General features: G+C 45.5%; 1 protein-coding gene across 2 annotated transcripts in view; it reads right to left on the reverse strand.

The window, feature by feature from the left end:
* The window catches only part of WWC1 (WW and C2 domain containing 1), a 158,923-nt gene that overhangs the window by 45,974 nt on the left and 85,879 nt on the right, over positions 1-27,070 (reverse strand). The window contains exons 3-8 of one of the 2 annotated variants that reach the window (XM_088838511.1): positions 24,899-25,102; positions 14,165-14,241; positions 12,445-12,524; positions 5,560-5,689; positions 3,790-3,936; positions 2,591-2,664 (exon numbers count right to left, since the gene is read on the reverse strand). In XM_088838511.1, coding sequence (XP_088694637.1) covers positions 2,591-2,664; positions 3,790-3,936; positions 5,560-5,689; positions 12,445-12,524; positions 14,165-14,241; positions 24,899-25,102 — 712 coding nt within the window. The remainder of the gene's footprint in view (positions 1-2,590; positions 2,665-3,789; positions 3,937-5,559; positions 5,690-12,444; positions 12,525-14,164; positions 14,242-24,898; positions 25,103-27,070) is intronic. The other variant, XM_088838512.1, reaches the window with a different exon arrangement.

Raw genomic sequence — 27,070 nt, forward strand, 5'->3', positions numbered from 1 at the left:
AGTTCACAGAGAACCACATCTACATTTGCTCCTTCCCAACCAAGTGTCTCAGCAGGGACTCTTAGAGTGAATTAATCTTAATCCCATACTCACATATACAGCAGTCCACCAAAACCGGCTTTGGGATAACTGTAGCTGTTATCTAGCCAACTGCTTGAGAAGGGTGGTATGGCCAAGTCAGGGGGTGGGGGTGCTTTACTACACATGGGACATTGAAGGGGTGACTGATGCTTCTTTTTTTTGTCCCAGATCCATCAGAGTCAATGTATGTATTTTTTAAACATATTTTAAAAGTCTTTATTGAATTTTTTTTTTACAATATTACTTCTGTTTTATGTTTTATCTTTTGACCAAGAGGTATGTGGGGTCTTAGCTCCCCAGTCAGGGATCAAACCTGCACCCAAAGCACTGGAAAGACAAAGTCCTAACCACTGGACCACCAGAAAAGTCCTTTAAAAATTTTTTATTTCGGTATATTTGCTTTACAATGTGGCATTAGTTTCTGCTATACAGAAAAATGAATCAACTATACATATACACATATCCCCTGTTTTTTGGATTTTTCTTTCCTTTTAGGTCGCTAATTGAGGTTTTCTTGAATGTACTTTCTGGTGGTGCTTTGCCTGTCAGCGCTCCTTAACTTTGAGCCATACATCCTTAGGAGAACTGGAAGAAATCTACTAGACTCACTCCCAAGAAGGGCACACATGACAAAACCTGGCAACAATCAGACCTTGCGTTACAGCCACCGACCCGCCCTGCCTCAAGGCCCACAGCCTTTGCTTCCCCATTCAGCAGGCTACTTTATTCTGTGTCCTTAAACTACTTTCAGGTGAAAGAGGAGGCGCAAAGTTGGATAAAAGTAGATGAGTCAGAAAGCTCTGTAATGAGAAGTTCAGTGGTGCAGCCCTAAAGGAAAGATTCCAGCCCTTTCATTTCTCCGTAACTGATCATCTAAGATAGCCACCACTGCAAACTGGAATATATACAGAGTTCAGAGCGGCCAAGAAGTGGCTGTCCAAGGTAGAAGTCATGCTGTTCTGCTGGATCTCTAGGGGGAGCTGAAACAGTGCACAGGGTGTGTTTTTCCCCACCTGAACAGTATCCACTTTCTGCTTCTTTTGTTAACAATATTCCAAGTTTTCTTCGGGAACTCGACATGTCCTCCCATACTGTCAGGTCACTTAGTTCCCACAGAGCTGACCTCAGTCCCCTTCTTATAGTTGGGCACATGAGTCATGTCTGGACCTTCAGAGAATTCCAATTCCTCCCATCCTGAGACAATGACTGACTCTCCCAGAAAAGCCAATGAGTCTCAAGCCCAAAGCTTGGTAAAACTGTATGGGGAAAGTAGGTCCTATTTTTGCTGGGGCTGGTAGCCTGGCAGTATGTAAGTCTAGAAGAGCAGGGGTCATTTTTCACTTTGACAGAAAACCCTATCAACACACAAAGGCAAGCAGGAAGGGGAAAAGGAGAGTGAGTCTATGTAACATTCATTTGAAACTCTGGATCCAGCTGTGCCTGAAGCTAGATTACCCCTGCACGTTGGTGCTCAATAAGCCTATGAGTTCCCTTTCTTGTTTCCAGTTTCTACAGGATTCCTGTCATTGCTGCCAAGGGTTTCTGCTGCTTACTCATTGATGGCAGAGGGGCAGGGCTGGGTACCGCCACACTCCCCCTGGCTTGACTTAGAATGTCCATGGCCTGGGCAATGTAGCCTAAGGAGGAATGGATGCAATGTGCTTGGTTTCATTTACCATCAGATCTTGTGATTTCTTGCTTAGAAATACAGGCTCAGTGTATAGGAAGACCATGGACTGTCCAGTTCAAATTCTGAATCTACCTTGAAAAGTCATGAAACATCTTAGATCTTACTGTTCTCTTAACATGGAGAGAATATGAGATAAGCTGTGCTATAAGGTTGCTTTTAAAATTAAGTGAGACGATGAGTATACGGATGGTTTAGTGCACTGTCTGGACCATTACAGATTCTCTAAGAATGTCAACTTTGATTACTATTTTATTTGTGGTAGTGGAACCCAACTGCCTAGGATTCTGTGAAGTCACAGAGTGTCTAAAGTCCCTGGTGTCTACACAGTATAAAAGCACAGCTTGTTCCCAGTTGGGCAGGAGACACTGAAATGGGTAGAATCAGTAGTCTTTTTAGCCTGTTGTGGAAACCCCAGTTGTGCTCTTTCGCACACAACTATTTATATGATTGTTGGTAAGCCTTGATTTTAGAGGTTGATTTTTAGGCAGGCAAGTGGAAAGATTACTAGGTTTGAGGTTTAAGGTTTATGGTTCAAAACATAGTTGTACTCTTTATCTAAGTGTCCCTGGTTCAGTCATTTCCAGAATTTCAGAGAAGACTAAAGTATGAAGATGATAATACCGTCAGAGTCTTTGCGAGGATTAAACATCATGAAATGTGTAAAAAGCAGGCACAGAGCAGACACGCTACAGTAGTACTGGGTTGGCCAGAAAGTGCGTTTGGATTTTAAGTACTTACAGAAAAACCTGAACAAACGTTTTGGCCAACCAGTTGTTATTGTGGGGACCGTCCTGCCCCCAGGCCCCAGCCTCTAATTACCTTCTCTTGGCCTCTTCGTATCGAAGGCGCAATCTGACTTTCTCTGCCAACTGATTGTTGCTGCTGGTACCGAACTGGAGGAAAGAACAGGTCAGGAATTACATGGTTATGGTGGCCAGGGCTGAGCTGGGTTTCGGGGGCTCCTGAGAGACTTGACAGCTTGTGTGGGAAGGAGCTAAAAATAGTACCCAATTATTGAGCTGGCTGCGTGAATCGCAGGGAAGCTAGTTAGGAGAAAGACATTTTCTTTCCTACAGGCATGGGAAGAGCCCCCAAAGCACACATTTATCACTTCGAGAAGAGAAGCCGAGGGCTTGGAATATCATCTTGCAGCCCCAAAAGGCTTGGAGCTCATTCAGGTCGTAAGAGCATGGCGGACAGCTGGCCGGGGGAAATAGGCACCGCCACCACACAAGAAGGCCACTCTGGGCCTGCTGGGGAGGGCTCCTCCATACTCAGGGAGCCTGCAGTCAGGAGGGCAACGCCGAGTGACAAGAAGGGCCTAGAACTTGGACAACGGGCGGTGTGAGGATGGAGGCCCTGCTGGCCATGCCAGTCTGTCCAAAGCCACGAGGCTCACCCCATCAGACATGAATGGAGCTTCTCCTCACGAGTGGGAATACGACTGTAGAAACCAGAGAAGAGCATTTAGGCACGGAGGCGCGTTCATTCAGTGTCACCTGCTCCAGGAAAACAAAAGCTGTTCTAAGTTACGGATTGCCCTGGGTCAGTCCTGCTCTGAGGCTTTCTGCTCTGAGGAGCGATGTCTGGACAGCACTTGCACTCTTCATTGCTCTAACCAGGGCTGAGCTTTCGAACTGGGAGGGGAGCAGCTGTCTGAAAGCCACATGTATTGTTCTGGGGTGAACAGGAGGGAACTATCTTCTGCTTCTCAGGTGGTGAGAGGGAAACAGAATGGCGCTGCTAATCAGCACAAGGAAAACCTGAGAAAGACCCTTCAAACAAGCTTTCTGTGCAGCATCTAGAGATGCATTCCTGTGACCAGCGAGTGAGGGCTGGCTGCCCCTCCAGGCCATCATCTCACACCGTCCGCAGGCCAAGAGGTCTGCAAGAGAACGCGTTCTGGAAGGTTGGGGCAGCACCCAGGCTCAGAGAGGGCCCCGGCGAGCTCCTCGGGTGAGTAACAAGAAGGGTACTCTGTTTCTCGGGGCCCCTGGTGGCACGAGCTATGTACTCACACTTCCTGAGATGTCCGTCTGGGAGCTCACGTCCAGGTACTGTTTCGGCAGTGGGAAACCCGAACTCTCCAGAGAGCTGCTGCTGGACCACAGGTCGGAGTGGGAGCCTCTGTCGGTGCGGAAGCCGTCCTTCAGCATGGCGAGGCTCTGGAGAGGGGAGGGCAGGCTTAGCAACACCCCCTCCATGGAGGGTGCTCTGGGTCTGTCACTCTCTAGGAATATACTAGGGGCCCTGACACCCCACTTCTCCTATAAAGAGCTACCAGTGGGTGGGTATCAACTAGGTGCCAGGCACTGTGCTGGGCCCCTTACAGGGGAGAAGCCAGTGTGGACAATGGCTTTGGAGCTGCACAGCCTGAGTCAGGATAACCTGCTCTGGCACTTTCTAGCTGTGTGTTCTGACCTTGTTGATTAACCTCTCTGTGCCTCAGTTTCTTTTCCTGCAAAATGGGAATAACCATGGGTCCTATCTCACAGGGCTATCATATTGACTTTCATATTGTTTAGACAAGATAACCAGTATAAAGTGCTGGTTTAGTCAATACTTAATAACTGTCCATTTTACCATGACCTTATTTAATCTTGACCGCAATCTTACAAGGAATAACCTGTGATTATCCCCATTTGGGGCTTCCCTGGTGGTGGCTCAGTGGTAAAGAATCTGCCAGGAGTGCAGGAGCTGCAGGAAACCGGGGTTTGATCCCTGGGTTAGGAAGAATCCCTGGAGAAGGGCAGGGCAACCCACTTGAGTAATCTTGCTTTAGAGAATCCCATGGACAGAGGAGCCTGATGGGCTACAGTCCATAGGGTTGCAAAGAGTTGGACATGACTGAAGTGAAGGCACGTATGCACCCCCATTTTATCCATGAGGAAGTTGTTACGTGGAGAAGCTGGCAACTGACAGAGCCGGGATTTGGTCCTAGTCTATCTGACTTAAGGCTTGGCACGTTTAACTGCTAAGCATGAATGGAACATGCCTCACTGTCCACTAATGCCTGGTTTCAGTGTTTTCGCTGGGCTACAGTCCTCGTAGGAGCTTTGAAATTATTCTGTTTGTCCCAGAGTGTAAAGCTTCCCTCCTCAAGTCATTTACAACACCCTGAGCTTAATTGCTCATCTGCCCACGGGACCGAAAATAGAATATCTCAGAGGTCCAGGCAGTTCCGCTGAGGGTGGGTGGGATGTACAATGGTTAAGAGTATGGGCTTCTGAGTTAGGCGTTGACGGGGTTGAATCGTGGCTCTAGTGTCTGCTCTCTCATCTGTGCAGTCTTTTGCTGTATACCGGGGATAATCTAGCACTGATATAAGGGGAAAGTGAGGCACGGTGTGGGCCAAGTGCTTGGCACAACTGCCCGGTACTGTACATCACAGCTATCACCATTTGTCAGTTCCCAGCACAGAGTCGGAACACGCAATGAAATGCTTACAAGGATGCCAAGGTTAGTGACGCTGATGCCAGCTCCCGCCACTTGGTTCTGTAAACCAGACAGCTAGAGCTGGTGGCCAGGATATGACCTTTAATCTTGACCAGAGGGCTTCTGTTCTGGCTCTGCCACTGCCACTGGCTGTGTGACCTTAGGCAAGTCACTTCATGCTTCTGAACCTCCATTCTCTTCTCTATAAAATGAGACTAAAAGCCCAAGAGAACTAGAGAAGAGAACTCAGGGATCTGGCAGCACATGGAAGTAGCCCACCCAAGTCCTGCCTGGCACAGAAAGGTGCTCGGGAAAAATTGGGATGGGGCCTGCTCCACTGGGAGGTCTTGTACCTTAATGAGATCTTGCTTTTCCTTTTCTCCACAGGTGATGGCCTTTTTGATGGCTTTTGTTTCTCTCAGAACAGCCTGAGCTTCATCCAGTTTGTAGCTGCCCTGAGCATCTGACATCTTCTTATCGATTCTAGGAGAGAGCCAAGGGGAAAGGTCAGATAAAAATAGGGTGATGGATGGGGTTCCCCCAGGGAAAAAACACAGACCACAGTGCTTTAGTCCTGAAAGAAGTCTCCCCTCTGTCCCTTCTTCCTCAGGTCCTGCCTATTGGATAAAGCACAGAAGGTCCCTGTCAAATTGCAAATGTCAGTGTTAGGCTGCAGAAGCAACACCATTCTTGAAGTCAACTCTTAGCGGAAGCCTTCCCTGATCATCTCCCTGAGTCTCCAGGCTGGGCTAGATGTTCTCATATCTTGTAGAGCTGTGACACTGCACTCGGTATGTTGCATTATAATTAATAATTTATGTGGTAGTGTCATCTGATAAGCTTGAATATGTTTGAGTAGTTTTATTATATAGCACAGAGTCATACTTTTTTTTTAATGTGATCTTCTTTTCCAAATGTTTATTTATTTGGCTGAACTGGGTCTTAGTTGAGGCGTGTGGGAGCTAGTTCCCTGACCAGAGATAGAACCCAGGTCCCTGCACTGGGAGTGTGGAGTCTTAGCCACTGGACCACCAGGGAAGTCCCTTTTTTTTCACTTTTAACATTATTTTATTTTACTGAAGGAAAGTCTCTCAATTCTATAGTGCTTTACAATTTTCAAAAGGGTTCACACACACATGATTTCATAAAATCCTGTAATAATGCCTTTTTGCCCTCTACCCCTATACTGTCCCTTCCCCTTCCCTCTCCTCACTGGCAACCACCGAGTGTTCTCTATATCTGTGAGTCTGCTTCTTCCTTGTTATGTTCAAAGTTTGTTGTATGTTTTAGATTTCACATATAAGTGATATCATATAGGATTTGTCTTTCTCTGTCGGACTTACTTCACTTAGCGTAATGCCAAGTCCATCGGAGTCATTGCAAATGGCAAAATTTTATTCTTTCCTATGACTAAGATTCCATTGTATATGTGTACCACATCTTCTTTATCATTTATCTGTTGATGGATACTTAGATTGCTTCCATATCTTAGTAATGGTGAACACTGTTGCTATGAACACTGGGGTGTGTGTATCTTTTTCAATTAGTGATTTTTAGATATATATCCAGGAGAGGAACTGCTAGGTCATGTGGTAGCTCTATTTTTAGTTTTTTGAGAAATCTTCATACTGTTCTCCATCGTGGCTACACCAGTTTATATTCCCACCAACAGTGTACAAGGATTCCCCTTTTTCCACATCCTCACAAACAATTTGTTTGTGTTCTTTCTGACGATGACCACTCTGACTGGTGTGAGGTGATACTTTTACATTTCCCTGAAGATTAGCGATGTTGAGTATCTTTTCGTGTTCCTTAACTCAGGTCTCTCAACCTCAGGATTCTTGGGGTGGGATCATTCTTTGTTGTCAGGGCTGTCCTGTGCATTGTAGGATGTTCAGTAGCACCCCTGGCGTCTGCCCACTAGATGCTAGCAGCATCTGGACCTTGAGTTGTGACAACCAAAAAATGTCTCCATACTTTACCTAATGTCCCTTGGATAGGAGGAGCAAAATCACCGCTGGTGAGAACCACGGCCTTTAACAAGCATTTGTTGGGCTTCCCTGGTGGCTTAGTGGTAAAGAATCCATCTGCCAGTGCAGGAGACATGGGTTCGATCTCTGGTCTGGGAAGATCCCACATGCCACGGAGCAACTAAGCCCGTGTGCCACAACTACTGAGCCTGTGTTCTAGAGTCCAGGAGCTGCAACTACCAAAGCCCGTGTGCCCCAGAGCCTGTGCTCCGCAACAAGAGAAGCCGCTGCAATGAGAAGCCTGTGCGCTGCAACTAGAAAGTAGCCCCTGCTTGCCACAGAAAGGGAAAAGCCAGTGAAGCAACGGAGACCCAACATAGCCAATAGTAAGTAAATAAGTACAAGTATTTTTAAAAATACAATAATAATAATAAAAAAAGCATTTGTCGAAGTTAATGGTCACACGAAGGAAAGGTTAGAAGGATGAAGAAACCCCTTGCTACCACTTAGTAGCATGACCTTGGGCATGGGGCTCGTGCACACAGAGCCTCAGCTTCCTCCTCTGAAAAAAACCTGGATAATGCCATATGCCTTGCCCGTGTTCACGGAGCTGTGAACCATGTTAAGTGGGATAAGGCTGAAACATAAGGTGGGGAGCTAGGAAGTATGAGACAAATGTGAGGGGTTATAATACTTTCAGACTGGGGAGTCTGCCAGCCCGTCCAGGCCCTACACACAGGTTCATTTTGATGGAGGAAGACGGAGGTGAAGGGGCACGAACCCATTTTCTGAAGGTCAAATGAACCCTATTGGTGGGGGGCCCAGCCCTCTTGGAGAAGGAGAGCTGAGCTGTGGACGAGGCTCTGAGCGCAGAGAGAAATTTTAACTGCTTCACACTTTCATCAAAAGCCAGGGCAGAGGTTTCAGTTCCCAGTGAAGAAAAGGAAGTTTTGTAGTCTGAGGGAACACCACAAACCCATTATTTCAGGATGAGAAACCACCCTGAGGCATGCTTTTCTGGCCTTCTACAGGCCGAAGTATCCTGGGCTAAAAATAACCTGAGTGGGGAATCACAGGTTCTCATTCTGGCCTCCTTGTCTGCAAGCAGGGAGGGGTAAGGAGACTTGTCTCACAGCCCCATCCCTTCAGCCTCCTCCTTGGAGGAAGACAAAGCCCCAGTTATGTCTCCCCACTAAAAATAGCCTGTCTATGCCTTTCGAGGACTTGGGCCTGGGTGAGCCTGCCAGGTTGGCTAAGACTGGTCTCAGATCGAGTTTGAAAACTTTGTCTACAGGGAGCTTTCCCAACAGAGGCCTGACCAACATGCTTGGTGGAGAGAAGGCTCCCCCTAGAGCTGAGTGTCCTGGGGCCGGAAGTGGCCCTGTCCCAAATGGAAAGGGGGTGCAGGGGAGATGCTGTATTGTCTGAACCTGGCCGGGGGCTGGGGGCTCTGGGCAGGGGGCTGTGCCCAGCTGTCCCCTGCCAACTGGGTGAGGGTGGCTTTGAATCCTCAGCAGGAAGAGACAGAAGTGGTCTGTTTTCAGGGCCTAGGGTGCCTCACATGGCTTCTACCTGATTCCTCTCAGGGGCCTTAGCAACCCAGGCTCTGGAATTTGGCTCCAGAGAGGAACTCGGACTCTCAGGGACTGGGGAGTGGGGGGAGCGGAACAAAGGGTTACCATTATGTACTCAGTGAATCAATCTTTTTTTTTTTTTTTAAAGGGAAAGAAAAGTTGCGTAGTTGGTGGGAAGGAGAGGGTGTGTATGTGCTGGGAGAGGTGGGGAGTGGGACGCTGGTGTTTTAGGATTTCCGAATTACACAGCTATCCTTTCTTTAAGCATTTGAGACAGTCACACCCGGCAGCCACAGAGAAGCAGGGCAAAGGCTCTGATGGTAGCTGGCTCCTCTGGGTCTTGTCCAGACAACTCTCACTGGGCAGGGTGGCTCTGGGGACCCGCAGAGAGATGCTGTCCTGCCCACCACCCCCAGGGACGGTATGCCTAGTCTTCCTTATTTACAAGGGCTCAAGGCAGCTGATGGGGCCAAATCCCTGGCTTTGGTCCTAATTTTTCTTTTCAGTCTTTTCCGAGAGGTCCATCCTCAGCAGCCTTTTTTTCTTTTTAAGATTGGGTTTGCCGACCATATGTGTGTGCTAAGTCACTTCAGTTGCGTCCGACTCTATGACACCAGGAACTGTAGCCCACCAGGCTCCTCTGGCCATGGGATTCTCCAGGCGAGGATCCCGGAGTGGGTGGCCATGCCCTCCTGCAGGGGATCTTCCTGACCCAGGGACTGAATCCGTGTCCCTTATGTCTCCTGCATTGGCAGGCGGTTTCTTTACCACTAGTGCCACCTGGGAAGCCCCTTGCTGACCATGAACCAAATGAGTTTTAGCTTCCTCCAGGTTCCACAAAGAGAGGACGCTAAAAGTGACTGGACAGTTCCCCAGTGGACACTGAATGCAGTCCCTTGGGAGAGGGAAAGGGGCCTGATGTTTTCGGGGCCTGGGGGGTTTATCTGGGACGATGCCAGGAAGGCAGGTATAAGGACATGCGTTTCAAAACCAAGAGTCCCAGGTCTAGCTTCGGGTCTATTTGCAGCCCCATCAAGTACCCTGGCCTATAAAGGGAAGCAGAATAAAGGCTGCTGAGTACAGACAATGGAAGGAGGTGACTGGTGCCCAGGGCGAAGGCACAGTTCATGTGAGTTCCTTCCCAAGTCCAAACAGCCAACTACCTAGAGGTCACCACCCCCTTCAGCTCACCAGGTTTTCCCTACGTGCCAGGTATGGTCAAGCGCTTGACACGGATTTTCCAATTCAATATTTACAATATCCTATTTTTCAGACAAAGAAACAGAAGCTCAAGGGGATGAAGCAAACCACTTTTTCATGTTCCCTGGGAACTAAGATTTGAACCTAGGCCATCTGCCCCTGGCAGCGACATTCCTAACCCTCTCTGCCAAGGTGCGCATTAGAGCAGAAACCTTCCTCCGCAGGGAACAAGGGGGCGGGGGGAGCGGCTTCCGGCCCAGCAGCCCTGAGAGGCGGTCTTATCTGGGCCGATATCAAAGGGGTGGGGGTGGGCAGGCTGAGGGAGGGGGAGAAAAGGAGTCTTGTCTTTGGGGTTTCGGCGTCAGCTTACCAAGCAACAAGAATGATCAATGCTGCTACAGGGTGACAAAGTGGTAAAACAGGTTTGTGGTGGCTCAGAGAATAATGGGAAGTGTCTGAACCAGAAGCTCCAGAGCACCTAGGAGTTGGGAGACAGGGGTGGGACCGTGGTGGGGCAGGCATTGGAGGAAGCGGGGAGGGGAGGAGGGAAGAGGAAGGGGGAGGACCCCTGCTCTGAGAGTGAGTAGCCCTTAAACTATGTGTTCAGAACCTGCTCCACTACCTTGGAAGACTCATGAGGCTATTTGCTTTACAGGAATTTTCTGAACTCACATTACTGCCGCTGGCTGCCCTTGGCACCACTGGAGACTACCAAGAAGCATAAAGTGCAGCCCCTTGTCCTAATGAGACTAGAAACTGGCTTGAGAGACAGGACTGGCATATGTATAGATACACACCTAAATATCTATATAAACACATATAAATATATATATCTATATAAACACAAAGCCATTAACACATAACACAAAAAGGTACTCTATGCAATCTGTAACACAGAGCCATATTTCCTTATATCCTGGTGGCTCACCTGCACAATAGGGGCCGGGGGAGTGGGGATATGTGAATAGGAACCCACTGGCCCCTTTGGTCAACTCCCCTCGAGAGCTGGACTATAAAGAAAGCTGAGCACTGAAGAACTGATGCTTTTGAACTGTAGTGTTGGAGAAGACTCTTAGAGTCCCTTCGACTGCAAGGAGATCCAACCTAAAGGAAAGCAGTCCTGAGTGTTCATTGGAAGGACTGATGTTGAAGCTGAAACTCCAATACTTTGGCCACCTGATGCGAAGAACTGACTCATTGGAAAAGACCCTGCCGCTGGCACAGATTGAAGGTGGGAGGAGAAGGGGACGACAGAGGATGAGATGGTTGGATGGCATCACTGACTCAATGGACATGAGTTTGAGTGAACTCTGGGAGTTGGTGATGGACAGGGAGGCCTGGCGTGCTATAGTCCATGGGGTCGCAGAGTTGGACACGACTGAGCAACTGAACAACTCCCCTCGATTCACAGGGCTTGGAGATAAACACCCAAAGGCTTGGGGCTGTGGCCAAGAGTAGTGAGAGTGGTTTGAGGTCTGGAGAATGGAGTGAGGCAGCAGTGTCCAGAGAAGATGCTATCTGTGTACAGGCGACCTCACTGGGAGTCTAAGCGGATAGCCCTTAGAACAGAGACATCTACTGACTGTCCTCTTTGAAGCTTCCAGGAAGGCTACGAGGCACCTTGGTAGACTGTCCCATGAGCCCATCACACATATTGAACATGACTCAAGGCACAAGTCTCAGTGATATAAGTGGTTAATAATGACAATAAGCTAACACTCAGGAACATGGCCTAGGTGCTTCAGTTTCCCCATCTATACAATGGAGTCACCTAAAAGCACATTCCTTACAGAGCTGTCATGAGGGGTTACCCAGACAGAAACACTGGCAGTGCTCCCTGGCATGGACTACGTGCTCAATAAATCTCTGCTAGTATAATCATAAAAGTGACAAGGAGCACATCTCCTCTAAGGAAACAAGAGAACTGCATGTTCGTGGCTGAAAGTCAGCTTCTGAAAGCGAAAACTGCATTTGGTCAAAGTTCTGGAAATCTCTTGTCACCTGCAAAGTACAGTGTGCTTGGCATGGAGCCCACTCTTCTAGAAATCCGTTTGTTGTGGAAGGGATCCTTGTTTCTTCTGGGAGCACACAAGCCAGGGTCATTGTTCACTTTGGGGGGCCATGGAAAGACCTGGTTTTGTCTGTGTGCATATCAGATTCTCCCCCATCTACAGGAGGGGAGGAGTTGGGTCCACAGATATGCCCGGTGATACTCATTTCTGTGGCTGGCAAAACTCAACTGAATGGAACAGACTTTAATGACTTCGGGAATTCAGAGGACCATGAGAACCTCAATCGGAAATGAGTCCCCTTTTCTCTTTCTAAACCTCAGCCTTGGGGAATGGTCTTCAGTAGACTAGAAGTGGAACTGAACGATTAGAAAGCCTCGTTTCAAGGAGGGTAGAAAGAGAAAGAAGGAGAGCGCGACAGAGAGGATGGGAGGCGAGCACAGATGAGGGTAATCCCCATACCCTGCCCCACAAGGTGGACTTACTTCTTCAGTGTCTGAAAGCCACGCTCTTTGAACTGTAGCTCCTGTTGGAGGTGAACCATCTCTCTCTTCAGCTTGTTAACCTGGATGGCACAAGACCGCACAGAGGGTCAGAAGTTGATGTTAACCCAGAGCCCCCAGCTGCCCCTGCATAATGACTCAGGTCAACGTCCCCTGGACACCCCTCTCTGATGTTGCTGGGGTCTCAGCAGCTGCCCACTCGGTCAGCCTCCCAGTCCGGCGGTCCTGTAGGTCCTTCTTAGCCAGCCCTTGCTCCGCGGAAACACGAAGTCGACAGGACCTGGCTGACCTGGGCTAGAGTCTGGCCTTCCCCCGACTAGTTGGCTGGCTTCTCTCATGCCTGATTGGCTTCTCTCAAGCCATGTCGTTGCCTCTGTGAGCCTCCCCTTCCTGTTTCTGACAGATGAAGATAATGGCAATTTCCTGGGCTGGGCATTACTTAAAGCAAGTACTGGATTCGCTAGTGTAGTGCAGGGAGGTAAGAGGCAACGTAGTAACTTTATAGGCACGACCTGGCCAGGGAGCCAGCATCAGCCTGCAGAAATGCTTTGGCTTGCAGTCTTATTAAATTTTTAAAAATTAGTTGCTGAAGGGTGTCCCTGGTGGCTCAGTGGTAAAGTATCCACCTGCCAAAGCCTGGAGACACAGGGAACAACTAAGCCCATACACCGCAACTGTTGAGCCTGTGCTCCAGAGCCTGGGAAGTACAACTCCGGGGCCTACGTGTTGCAGTAACCAAAGCCCATTCGCCTTAGAGCCCATGCTCTGCAACAAGAGCAGCCCCCACCACTGAGAAGCCCGTGCCCACCACTACAGGGCAGCCCCGTTCGCTGAGACTACAGGAAAGCCCACGCAGACCAGCATAGCCAAAAATAAATAAATAAAAATGAAAAAAAAATCAGTTGCTAATAATTAAATATTGAGCTATTTTGTATACTAGGCCTAGATACACAGTTCTTTTATGAAAATACTTGAAGATGTGCCAACGCGGAGCCCACGTTCCAGCATGGGCACAAGAGCACAGAGCCAAAATCCCACTACTCCTTTAGACAAGGCATACCCTTCGAGGCCACACCGTCCCCTCCTGCCTCATCTCCAGCCCCTTCTCCCCTTTCATAGTTTCTTACAGGCATCTGAAATTGTAGTCAACCCACATTCACAGCACTGACTTCACCTTGAGCAAGTCATTTAAGTGCTGGTCTTCAGTCCGTCTCCACATCCGTAAAGGGGGAATAAAAGCTATCTGTCCCCTAAGGTAATCAGGAAGTAATTAAATATGATACTGCAGAACGAGCAGTGGTTAGGAAGAGAGCACCTTCCATGAAGAAATTTGGGGTAAGCCTGAGTCCACTGTGACCTTGAGCAAGTTACTTAATCCCGCCAAGCCTCTGTTGGCTCATCTTTAAAATGCAGATAGTGACAGTGGCTACTTCACAGGGTTATCGCGAGGGCATGAGGTATTACTCATGAACCATTTAGCATTGTGCCTGGTTAGCATGATCGCCTGTGAAAGGGTAGCTGCTATCAACACTGCTATTAGTAAAATCAGGGCTGCTGCAGCTGCTCCTGTTATGTAGGGTCTTGTTAGTCAGCACCAGCTGCCACTGCCTGGTTGAAGCATCTACTCTGGTCTTGTGGGTAGGCTAGTAGCCAAAAGCTGCCTAGGGGACCCCCATCAATAGCATAAGCAGAGAGGACCTACCCGGGATTTTGCTGTGGCGATTTCAGCTTTCAGAATCTCAGGGTCATACTTAGAGCTGGATGACGAACCAGAGACCACTGCAAAAAGAGAAAAGGGAATTCTGTAGATGAAACATATTTTGGTCAAGTTGGCTTATTTGGCCATCTAGATAAACCCAGAAAGGAATGACTATTAGTGAACAACCTAAAAGCCCAACAAAGGGGAATTTGTTAAATAAACAGGGTTTACGTATAAAATGAGGACTGTACAACATAAGTGATTTAAACGATGCTGTAGGGACTTCCTCGGTGAGGACTCTGCACTTCCCTTGCAGGGGGTGCTGGTTTGATCTCAGGTGGGGGAACGAAGATTCTGCATGCTCTGTGCATGGCAAAAAACAAGCAAACAAATATACGATGGTGTAGAACGATACTAAATATTTAGGAGATGTCCAAAACTTACTGTTAAATAAAAAATAGTAATTTACGAAAAACTACAAAGAAAGAATAAGTTTGAAAATATGCAGAGGTAACACACACACACATATGTGGAAGAAGATAAGGAAGATAATATTTACATTTAGAGATTTGGATGCTGAATAAAATTAATTTTCACCTTTGTATTTTTCTATCTTTTCTACAATTTCTAACACAAACATAATTTTCTAATCAGAAGAAGTTACTAAAAATATCATTTAATGTACTTTACAATATTAATGTACATCTGAAAAGGAAAATAAATTACTTGTAACCCTATCATCCTAATACAATTATCTTCTCTTCAAGTTACCTTTCAATGTTTACCTACAGTTCTATCATGCACAGGTATACCTCAGAGATATTGTGGGTTTGGTTCCAGATTCCCATAATAAAGGGATTATCGAAACAAATGGTTTATCACAATAAAGTGAGTCACAAGAATTTTTTTGTTTCCCAGTACCTATAAAAGTAATGTTTATACTATTGCAATCTATGAAATGTGCAATAGCATTATGCCTTAAAAAATGTACACATTTTAATAAAAAAGAAAACTTTATTGCTAAAGAAAGCTAACTATCATCTGACAACGCCAGGTTGCCGCAAACCTTCAATTTGTAAAATCCACAATCTCTGTGAAGTGCAATAAAACGAGGTATGCCTGCAGCTGTAATCTTAGTGCATTTTAAAAATAGAATTTCTTTGTGTCTTGATAAAGGATTTTAAGGCTTACAAAAATGGATACGGAGTGATCCATCTAAAAGGAAGGAAAATGAAATAAACGTACAGCGAGAGTGAGGAAGCCACTGGCGTGAAGCTGGGCTCACTGCATGCCATGAGGTCCCATTTCTGACCCGCCGCTGCCACAGACCTGGCTCTGAGCTTCCTACCTGCTGATCTGAAGAGGAAAATGGGCCCTGTGTACGACTCATGGTGTCTTCAAACACAACCCCACTGTTCAGGAAAGGGACAGGCACTGTTCAGGTAAAGGCCAGAGAAGCCAGAGAAGCGTGTCTCCTGAGTCCTTAATCTTATGGTCAGAGCAATTTCATCACCTCCCTTTTCTGTTTAACATCACTTGCTGGGACCTGGATTTTTCTGAGGCTAAAGAGGCTTATTTGGAGATTGCGGGCAATTTTCAGTGTGTGGAGGTAGAAGGAACAATCATGAAGGGGCTGCTGCTCTGCTCTTTGGACCTGGTTTAAATACTGGAGTGGACCTTTTGATTTGCTGCTGTTGTTGTTTAGTTGCTAAATCATGTCCTACTCTTTTGTGACCCCATTGACTGTAGCCTGCCAGCCTCCTCTGTCTACGGGATTTCCTAGGCAAGAATATTGGAGTAGGTTGCCATTGCCTTCTCCAGGGGATCTTCCCGGACCCAGGGATTGAACCTGTGGCAGATTCTTTACCATCTGAACCACCAGGGGGACCTTTAGATTATGCTTATGTACTGTGTGTGCTCTGGTGGCTCAGAGGTTAAAACGTCTGCCCCCAATGCGGGAGACCCGGGTTCGATCCCTGGGTCGGGAAGATCCCCTGGAGAAGGCAATGGTAACCCACTCCAGTATTCTTGCCTGGAGAATCCCATGGACGGAGAAGCCTGGTAGGCTGCAGTCCACGGGGTCGCAAAGAGTCGGACACGACTGAGCGACTGAACGGAACAGAACTGTGTGTGCTCAGTCGCATACATCTCTTCGTGACCACATGGACTGAAGCCCACCAGGTGCCTCTGTCCGTGGGATTTCCCAGGCAAAGACACTGGAGTGGGTTGCCATTTCATTTTCCAGGGGATCTTCCCGACCCAGGGAACAAAACCACACCTCTTGCGTCTCCTGCATTGGCAGGTGGATTCTTTACCACTCCACCACCAGGGAAACCCCTGATTATGCTTTAGGAAAGTTAAAATGAAACACTGGGAAGTCTGGGAAATAAAATTGCTCTGAGTAGAAACTGACAAGACGTCCTGCACCATGGGCAGCATTCCGCCTCTGGAGTTTGGAGAGACGGTGATGATGAGGATGATGGGGACTAACGCTGGACTTTCTCAGAAGAGACGAGTGGCAGGAACACCCGGATAGGAAGGACCTCACAGCCCTTGTTGTGAGCATGGAACAGGGACTCCAGAGACATGTTTCGTTTCCAGTTTGAAGCTTTTACTTCCTCCGCTCTAACTCCTGTAACTCCTGGAATTGGGAGTTTCAGGGGAGAGACCTGGTTGGATACAAAACTGGATGTACTGACTTAGGCAAAGTGCCCAAATAGGCACTTCCGGACAAAATTTTAAGGTCATTGACAATCTTTGTCACCCATCGATTGTTAGTAAAAAAAGATGGTGAAAAGACAAGGAGAGTCATCAGTGAGGAAACAGGATACAACAAAAAAGGAGTGTGCCTGTTCTGTGATCACCCAATCCTGCAACCACCCTGTTCACCCGTGCTGCTGGGCTTTCCTTTTACTGGGGGAAGTGTCAAGGGGAACGTGGTAGCAGCCTGGGAGAGCCCATGAAACACGGCAAGTCCTGATCCTAACAAGGAGAGGGTGGCTGTGGGGACCGGTGCTGCCAGGGCAGATTGTGGAAGGCGGGAGTTCTTCCATGGGAACACTCAGAAACCCTCAAGGGAGAACCCGACAAAGATGAGACTCTGCCAACGGGGCCACCAGGGGCTGGAATTATCACCCTCTGGAGAATCCCTGTGACATGCACTGTTTCTGTCCAAAGCAGCTATTGAAATAGGATGTGGCTTGTTATTTTTTAAGCAATCTTTTTGTTGAAGTAAAAAAAAAAAATACATATAGGAATGGAAAAGCGCACAAATCATATGCGTGCAGCTTGGTGAACTTTCACACCAGAAACACACTCAAGTGACAACACTCCAATCAAGAAACAGGTCATCAGCTTCCTTTCTGTGTCCGTGGCCCCTCAGTTACTCACAACAAAATAATCTCATATTCAAACAGGACCATAGTAGAGAATGCCTTTAAGATTATAACTTTTTCTAGTTTTTAATTTTTAGTTTTTATTCAAGTTATGTATGAACACTCTAACAGTCTATATAAAATGCTACATATTTTATACATCCCAGATTTGATATAAAAAAAGAGCATTCCCCAATCCACTTATCTCACTAGCAATAAAGGAATCATTTCAATGGGTTCAGCCAGTTTCTTGGGCATCCAACCCCATGCGTCTGATAATATGCAAACATCACTGTTTCTTGATTTTTTCTTTTTCCTGTTTTAGGCATCATTTATTCATTTCTCTCTGGAGGATGGAGTGTTAGCCTCACTCCCTTTCCCAACCCCTACCCCACACAGGGCACCCCCTCTCAGCTCCTCATCTTCCTTACAGATGAGTCTGGCCAGAGACACCTTCAGCGTTTGTATTACTTTTACTCTGTAAACACTATTCAGGGCCAAGGCATGTAGCCAACTTTGCTTACTTTTTCTTTCCAGCACATTTTTGGGGGTGTTTTCCTTAAAGTTAATAATTATCATTTTTATGTGTGCTTACTTTCCACAAATTTATCACTGATCAACCTCACACCTGGCCAGTTATCTAAGTCTCCTCTCACTGAGCTCCTTTCTTGGGCTCTGTCTCGCTGGGTGTGTGTCTGTATTCTCCCTGCATGGCTGGCATCCTGGGAACCCCCCACCCTCACACCCCTACTGCCTCCCTCTCTCCTCCTAAATTCCATGACATGCCCCCTGTGACTACCTCCTCATTTTGGTAGAATATCACGTCCAGGAACTTCCTGAGAAAGGAAGCATGAAGGAAATAACACTTTTGTAAAACTTGCATGTAGATTCAGACATGACATAGCAACTGAACAACAGCAACAACATCCATGATTAAAGGTAGTTTTGCTGGATATAGAATTCTGGGGCAGAAACTATTTTCCTTAAATGTTTGAAGGCATTGCTCCATTGTCTTTTAGATTTCCAGTGCTACTACTGAGAAGCCAGAAGCTATTCTGAGTCCTGATCATTTTTGTGTGACCTAGTTTTTCCTCTCTGAAAGCTTTTAGAATCTCGAATCGTTCCCAGTGTTTGAAGTTGCACAATGATATGTCTTTGGTGTGAGTTAACTTTTATCCTCTGTGTTGGGTGCTCACTGAGCGCTTTCAATCTCCTCTATCAGTTCTGGGAAATTTTTCTAAATTATGTCACTGATGCTTCTCTCCCTCTGTTTCTTCTGCTCTATCTGGAGCTTTCATTACTCGGATAGAGTTCTTGGCCTGATGCTATTTTTCCATCTCATTGTAATTTTGTTCTGCTTTTTAGAAAACTTCCTCAGTTTTACCTTCCAGGCTTCCTGTGGATTTTTCATTTCTACTCTCGTAGTTCAATTTCCAAAGGCTCTTTTGTGCTCTCTGAACGCTCCTATTTATAAAATGTAGCATCCTGTTTTACTTTCACAGTTGTGAGCTTTTCGCCATGTTTTCCTCTCCACACACACTCTCCATTTCCTACAAGGCCTCCCCACTGCTGGGTGCTTGTTTCATCTCTACCGTTCATGTAAGAGGCTTTCCACAGATGTTCAGAAACTCAGCCGTCTGCTCACACTTAAACTGGGGACCCAAAAAGCTGGCTGGAGCAGAGTTTGTTGGAGATGGGTTACATGATTCACTGTGGATTATTTGGTATATGTGATTTAGCTGGACTGTTTCATCCAAGAATCCTCGCTTTCAGTGTTTTTACATCTTTTCTCTTTATTTTTAATGTTATTGACTTACTTATTTTTGGCTGTGCTGGGTCTTGCTGCTCTGTGGGCTTTTCTCTGGTTGCAGCAAGCAAAGGGCTACTCTCTAGTTGTGGTGCTCGGGCTTTTCATTGCGGTGGCTTCTCTTGCTGCGGAACACAGACTCTAGGGCTCGCGAGCTTCTCTAGTCGTGTCACACGGGTTTAGTTGCTCCCCGCCACGTGGGATCTTCCCGGACAAGGGATCGAACCCATGTCCTCTGCATTGGCAGGTAGATTCTGAGCCACTGGGCCACTAGGGAAATCTCATCTTTTCTCTTTATATCTCTTTTCTTTGAAAAGAAGAGACTCAGATTCCCCAGATTCTTCTTCTACTGTCCAGCCTGGTACTCTTCTGGGAGTCAAGTGGTACATGCCGGCTGGGGTCTCAATCCTCAAGTTCGTGTTCACTTGAATACCATGTTTTCAGTATGGTGCACCTCAGTTTTGAACTTGCCTGGTATCCTGTGGTCCAGAGACTCTGTTTTACTCTCTCCTAAAAATAAACCTCCAATTTTTCATCAGGTTGGAGATGGGCACTGGCCTGGGTCTCACTGATTTGGGGAAGAGATCTGGTGGTCTGTGTCTCAGAAACAACTTTCCTCCGGTCTTCTCTGAGGGCCTCCTAACTTCATTCCCATTCCACAGAGACAGCCAGTGCCTCCAATTCCTGATGCTTTTGCACATGCTCCAGGTAGACCAGAGGCCTGTTTTTTCTCACCGTCAGCCCAATTCCTCTTTTCTCTGGTCTATCAGACAGGTTGCTATTTGTCCTTCCACCTTTAAGTCTCCATATTTTATTGCTGCCTTTTTCTCCAAGTCTCCCTGTCCTTGTGCATGTATGCTTTAAAAATCTCTTATCTGATATTTTCTTAGTTTCAGGAATGAGTGAAAGCACGTAGGTGGTTCAATGGACATTTTTAGCAGCAAGGTGCCCAATGACTGATTTTCCAAATGGGAAACCAAGGCCTGGAGGAGGAAAGAGCATGGTGAGGTCCCAAAGAACCCAGCTCTCCTGAGCTCTCATCTTTCAGAGGATGGAAGAACCCCAGTGCAGCCCTCAAACTTTAGAATTTGACTGGCTGACTTGGGTTAAATTAAGACAATTGGTTTTGAGGTCGGATGCGTATGAGTAAAAAAACTAGTTCTGCCACTTTTTAACAGTGTGACTTTGGGGAAGCTACTTTCTCTGGGCCTCAGTTTTCTTATCTGTAAAATGGGAACAACAGTATCTTATAGGATTGTGTGTGTGTGTATAGCATGCTTATTTGATACAACATATGTACAGTGGCCAGCATATCGCCCTGCAGAAATTCGATAGATGCATGTTAAATGAGAGTTCTCTTCTCATTCCCCACGGGGTGAGAGACTGTACCAGTGGTGACAACAAAGCCTCCATCCCCAAGGCAGAGCCCCACCTGTAGCCAAGCCCTACAGCAGTCAAGGCCAGGTGGCAAAACTCTCACAAGCCCTGACAGGCCATCTGAGTTAGAGGGAGGCATGTGACCTCACCGGTCTATCAACATGCCAGAGAGCTTGACTTGGAAGGCAAACCTGGCTTGTCAAACCCTAAGAAAGTCATGAGGACCCTTGGGTCATGCCTGTTTCACTGGGATGCTTGGGCTGAGGGACGCCCCCATCCCTTGCTGATTTGTATCTTAGAACTAGTGATCTGAGATGATTCTTTTTTTTTAAATTTTTAATTGGAAGATAATTGCTTTACAATGTTGTGTTAGTTTCTGCTGTACAATGTGAATCAGCTATAACATACATATATCTCCTCCCCCTTGAGCCTCCCTCCCACCTCCATATCCCACCCCTCTAGGTCATCACAGGTCACAGAGCTGAGCTCCCCATGCTACACAGCAGCTTCCCACTAGCTATCTATTGATTCCTTCTTTAACATTCAAAATAACGGTGTCTTTGCTCCTGATGGAGCACTCAGTAGCAGCACTGAAGTCATACGACAGGACTGCCTCAATTACTTTCTATAAGGAATTGTCTATTCTTACTGGTTCCAGGGATTGGTTAAAAATCTTGGTCATTTCAATGCCAATGAATTAATAATATCAAATAAATATTGATATTATCTATTGTGAGCTTAAGAATGTGATAACTAGTATTCCAAGTACGAACCCCATAAAACACCAGTGGAAGGTAACACTATTATTATGTCAGTTTTATACTTCTTTTTGGCCACACCACACAGCATGTGGGATCTTAGTTCCCCAACCAGGGATCAAACCCCTGCCCTCTGCATTGGAAGCACGGAGTCTTAACCACAGGGAAGTCCCTGTCAATTTTACAGATGAAAAACTTCATGCAGAGAGAAGCAGCATCACTTGCACAAAGTTGAACAGCAAGGAAGTTGCATATCCTGGATTGTACCTCAGCAGTCCAGCTACAGAGTCCACATTCTCAAAAGATTTTGTAATGTGTTTCTTATCAAGAGAATATTTATTGAGCTATTAATATATTCTAATGAAATTGTGCTAAGTGGTTTACCTAGACCAGTGGTTTTTGGCTGGGGACAACTTAGCCCACCCTGGGGCAGTGTCTGCACTCATTTTTGATTATCACAACTCTGGGTGGGAGATGCTATAGGCAGAGACCAGGAATACTGTTAAATATCTACAACACACAGGACAGCTCCCACTAAGAATGTGTCATTGCTGCCACTTGGCTCTTTTCCCCACCCTAAATTTTTATTTTGAAAACTTTCTATCTACTGGAAATTTGAAATCATAATGTGATGAATATTGATAGATCCTTCACCTAGATCTACCAACTTTTAGCATTTCCCCACATCTGTTCTGTCTATCCCACCCTCCACTCTTATTCTCTCAGTAGGGTGCCTGCCTGGATCATAAAAGCCCTCAATAAATGATTATTGGGAAAAACCCATCCCATATCCAAAACCATCAATGAGTCATTGATTTCACTTAGACTGACATCATAGTTTTTTCATTTACCCTCCCCACCCCCCACCCCCCTGGATTTTTTTGGAATTAAGTTGCAGACATGATGTCACACGAATGTCTTAGGAACAGGACATTCTCCTACACAGTTACAAAGTCATTATTATACCTAAGAAAATCTTCCAGTTGCCTGAGAATATCTTTATGGCTGCTTTCCCCTCCATCGATGGTCTAGTCAAGGTGCAAACACTTCACTGGGTTGATGCCTCCTTAGACTTTTTTTGTTTCGTAATCTAGAACATTGCCCTTCTTTCTGTTTTTTTCACAGCACTATTTTTTGAAAGTGTGTAGGGTAATTATGTTGTAGGATACTGTGCAGTATGGATTTGTCTGGTTGTTTCTTCATGATTCGATTGAGAGTAAACATTTTTTGTCAAGAATCCTCGGTGATGTTTTTTTATTGCATCGCATCAGAAAGTATACAATGTCAGTTTGTCTCATTATTGGTGATGCTAATTTAACCCCTGTGTAAGGTGGCGGTGGCTACAGCTCTTCAATATAAAAAATACATTTTACCCCCCCAAAGTTAGTAAGCTATTCAGGGTGTGATATTTGGGGTCCCTGTATACATCCTGACCTCCAAAACAGGAAGGTTTGTTTTTCTATACACTTGTCACTATTTCAGACTACAGAAAGAAAAAAAATTATCTCTTTGAATCTGAATTTCACTAGGGATATTAATATCTCCCTCCAGGGCTCTAGTAAGAATAATGCTATGGACATTGAAGTCCTAACCCCTATTGTAATAGTATTTGGAGAAGGGGGCCTTTGGGAGGTAATTAGGGTTAGATGAGGTTACAGGGATGGGGCCCTCATGATGGGATTAGTGACTTTATAAGAGACACCACAGAGCTTGCTGTTTTCTCTTCTCTCTCTGTCATGTGAAGACACAGTGAGAAGACAGGAAGAGGGTACCACCAGAACTCAACCATTCTAACACCCTGATCTCAGGATTCCAGCCTCCAGAACTGTGGGAAAATAACTGTCTGTTGTTAAAGTCACCTGGTCTGTGGTAATTCGTTATGGCAGTCCCAGCTGATTAAGACAGATTAAGTGCTAAAACTCTCATGATGGTCTCTAGGACATTATTTGACCTAGAAACAGCTAATGAGTGTAATGCAGTTCTTTTCTATAATCTGAGATTCTGGGTTTTTCCCTGAGTTGCCAAGGAAAAGGGCAGGGCTGGGACATTGAGTAACCTACTCACTGTCCTCCTCCCAGACCAAATTTCTCAAAGTGGGGGCTTCACACAGGGTGGGTGTTTGATGACTCAGCCAAGGCATGGAAACTCTGACACCATGGCTTAAAGCTGGCCCCTTGGCCCAAACTGCAGATGTTGGGGGAGAGGATTGTAACTTATCACCTCTTACCAGATGTAAGTCCCTGGGTATACTATTAGTCTTCTCTAAGCTGTAGATTTTTCATCTGTTACAGGAATATATTAATTGTGCTTCCCCACAGAACTGTTATGAGAAATAACATATTCAGACTGTAGGTGAGCATTTAGTAAGCACTCAGTAAACATAGAAAAGGATTCAGTTCAATTAGCTATTAAAAATAGTGGAAAAGACCAAAAAAAAAAAACCCCAAAACCCCAAAACATCAGAAAAGGTCAATGGGCTCTTTGAGAGCTATGGATCTGGCATTTACCTACACTGAGAATGAAGGAGTGGGGTGCCTGTTCTCCTCCTGCAGACATGAGGGTGAACAAGGGAAACAGGCAATTTCCTCCACTGGGAAATACCAACAGATGTATAAGCAGATGTACTGTGATAGTGCTATGAACAAAATAAACAGCCATTCCAGAGGCTAATGCTGGGGAAGGGCATCTGAGGATGGAGTTGTCAGAAGCAAGCCTCTCAGAGGAGATGAATGGAAGGGTGAGAAGGAGCCAGCTGTGCAAATGGATCAATGGAAAATCTTTCTAGGCAGGGGAGCAGCAAGGACAGAAGTCCCAAGGTAGAAAGGTGCAGAGCGGCCAGGGGAGCAGAATGGGTGTGCTTAGATCTAGATCTACATCTAGATCCTGGTGACTGGGAGCATGAGTGGAGGTGGGAGTGGCTGGCAGGAGTCTGATCACATGGGGCTGTGTAAGCCATGGAAAGAGTGATGTGAAAAAATACACATAACATAAAATTTACCACTTTAACCATTTCAAAATATACGTTTCAGAGGACATACATACATTTACACTGTTGTGCAGCCATCAACACCATCCACCTCCAAAACATCTTCATCTTTCCAAACTGAAACTCTGTATATTAACCAAAAATTACCCCCACTTCCCCCAGCCAATAAAGGGCTTCAAATAAGGAGATAGGTAAGTCAACTGGCATTCTGAGACGAAAAATGAATTAAAGGAAATGGAATGAAAATGGCAGATGAATCATAGCAAAGCACAAGCAGGAGCAGGAAAAGGGTGGTGGTTTGTACAAGGAGTGGAGAGGAAAGAACACAGGTAGATCTGAGAAGCACTGAGAGGCAGTACATGCAGGACTCAGTGTGGCCATTTCCTCTTCCACGAGGTCATGTTGGTGGGGGTACTGGTGGTGGGAGGTACTCACAGCTGACCTGGGAGCCAAGCTTGTGCTCCCAGACGGCGTGCAGCTGCTGATACTCCTGCTGTGCAAGCTCCAAGCGCTGCTGCTTCACCTGGTAGATTTCCTTTTGTGCACTCAGGGCCTCCTGGGCCACCACCAGGTAATCCTTCAGCATGTGCTCCTGCTCCCGCCGCCATTGTACCCGGGGATCCTCAATCTGAGTGGTTTCTGGAACAGACCCCAGAGATCCTAGATTAGCACCTCAAAAATGTCTGTTGAGTTTGTGCCCTGTAGAATCTACCAGAGAAAAAAAATGTAATAAATATAAAATCACAATAAATTTAAATGGGTTAAACTTGCCTATTGAATGGCAGAGACTCTTCATTTGGATTAAGCAAACAAATATACATAAAAAACCAGGATCAATTTCCAAACCTGCAGTTAATCGGAGAACAGCCAGAATGATCAGATATGAATTCTAATGTAAGACAGAGAGGCTCAACAATATTATAGATGTTTAAAATCATTCATTTTGGTAAACAGTAAAGGAAAATAAAATAACTGATATTTCAAAAGATGTGTAGATATACTGTGTCCACACAGTATGTAAATTAGAACAGCCTTCCTAAAGGGCTATCTGACAGTGAAAATCAAGAGACTTAAAATGTTAATACCCTTCATCCAATAATTCCTCCCATAGTAATTTATTACAAAAGGTAATAAATTCAGGCAAAGATGCATTTATAAAATATCATCTTCATCATAAAGAAGCACTTATTTAACATTTACTCTATGCCAAGCACTATTTCATTTACTTTGCATCTATCTACTCTTCTAATCCTCACATTAACTCTATAAATTCTTTTATTACTCTGGTTAAACAAAAGAGAAAAATGAGACATAAAGAGGTTAAGTGACTTGCTCAAGGTAACACAAGAAATTACTGCTCAAATACATATGCTATATTTACACAATACACTAAAACAGCCATTAAAATAATGTCTTTGAAAAAAATTTTGAAGAAAAAAAAAACAGAAAGGTGCTTATGATAAAAAAAACAGGTGTAAGTACTGAGGTCTCAACAGAATTGGAGACATTTTAGCAACTAAACAATAATAACAACTGGGTACAAAATTGCATAAATAGTTTTGTATTTATCAAAATACATATGTATATTCTCAAACAGATTAGGAGGAAACAGCAAATTATCGATAGTAGATATGTCTTGTTGGTAGGATGCTTTTTCTTCATTCTTTTTTATTTTTTTAATTATGTATCCAATAAAAATACACAGTGATAATTTAGAAAAAAGTAATAGGACAAAAAATGTTTTTAAAAGGATTCAGTTCAGTTCAGTTCAGTTGCTCAGTCGTGTCCGACTCTCTGCGACCTTAAAAGGGTAGCTGGCAGCTAAGCAGATATGGAAGAGGTCAAAGCAATGTTAATGTCAAAGAATCAATGCCCATCGACTGCCAACTCCTCAGTCACTTCCCAGCTGGAAGGTGGGGTATGGGATGACTAACACACCAGAAATTATATAATCACAGCCATATGGTAAATTCAGCTTGCAGGTAAGTTTTGCTTAGCCCAAAGAACTTTAGTAATTTTGAATTGATTACTGGTATATAAAAATAAGGAGATTTTTTAAAAATTCATTTTTAATTTTTAAAAATTGGAACATAATTGCTTTATAATATTGTGTTTGTTTCTGCTGTGCAACGAAGTAAATCAGGTTTTCAGTGTTAGTTGCTCAGTGGTGTCCAACTCTGCAGATCAGGTATGTGTATACATACAACCCCTCCCTCTTGAGTCTCCTTTCAACCCCCACCCCCATACCTCCAGGTCATCACAGAACACTGAGCTGAGCTCCCTGTGCTGTTCAGCAGCTTCACACTAGCTAGCTATTTTAAACATGGTAGTGTACATATGTCAATGCTACTCTGTCAATTCATCCCAAGCTCTCCTTCCCCTTACTGGGTCCACAAATCTGTGCTCTGCATCTTTGCCTCTTTCTGTCCTGCAAATAGGGTCACCATACCATTTTTCTAGGTTAACAAGGAGATGTATACATTAAAATCTTGATCTCTGGTTTTTCTTGATCATTCAGAAGATTTGGCCACCACGGGTCCACAATCTATCTGCTGCATTCATTTATGTCATGGGTCTGGCTCCGGGGGAATTGAGGGAGAGTCCTCC

This window comes from Moschus berezovskii, chromosome 8 (assembly GCF_049115385.1).
Source record: "Moschus berezovskii isolate FMDL1 chromosome 8, NW_MosBer_1.0, whole genome shotgun sequence".
Classification (NCBI taxonomy): domain Eukaryota; kingdom Metazoa; phylum Chordata; class Mammalia; order Artiodactyla; family Moschidae; genus Moschus; species Moschus berezovskii.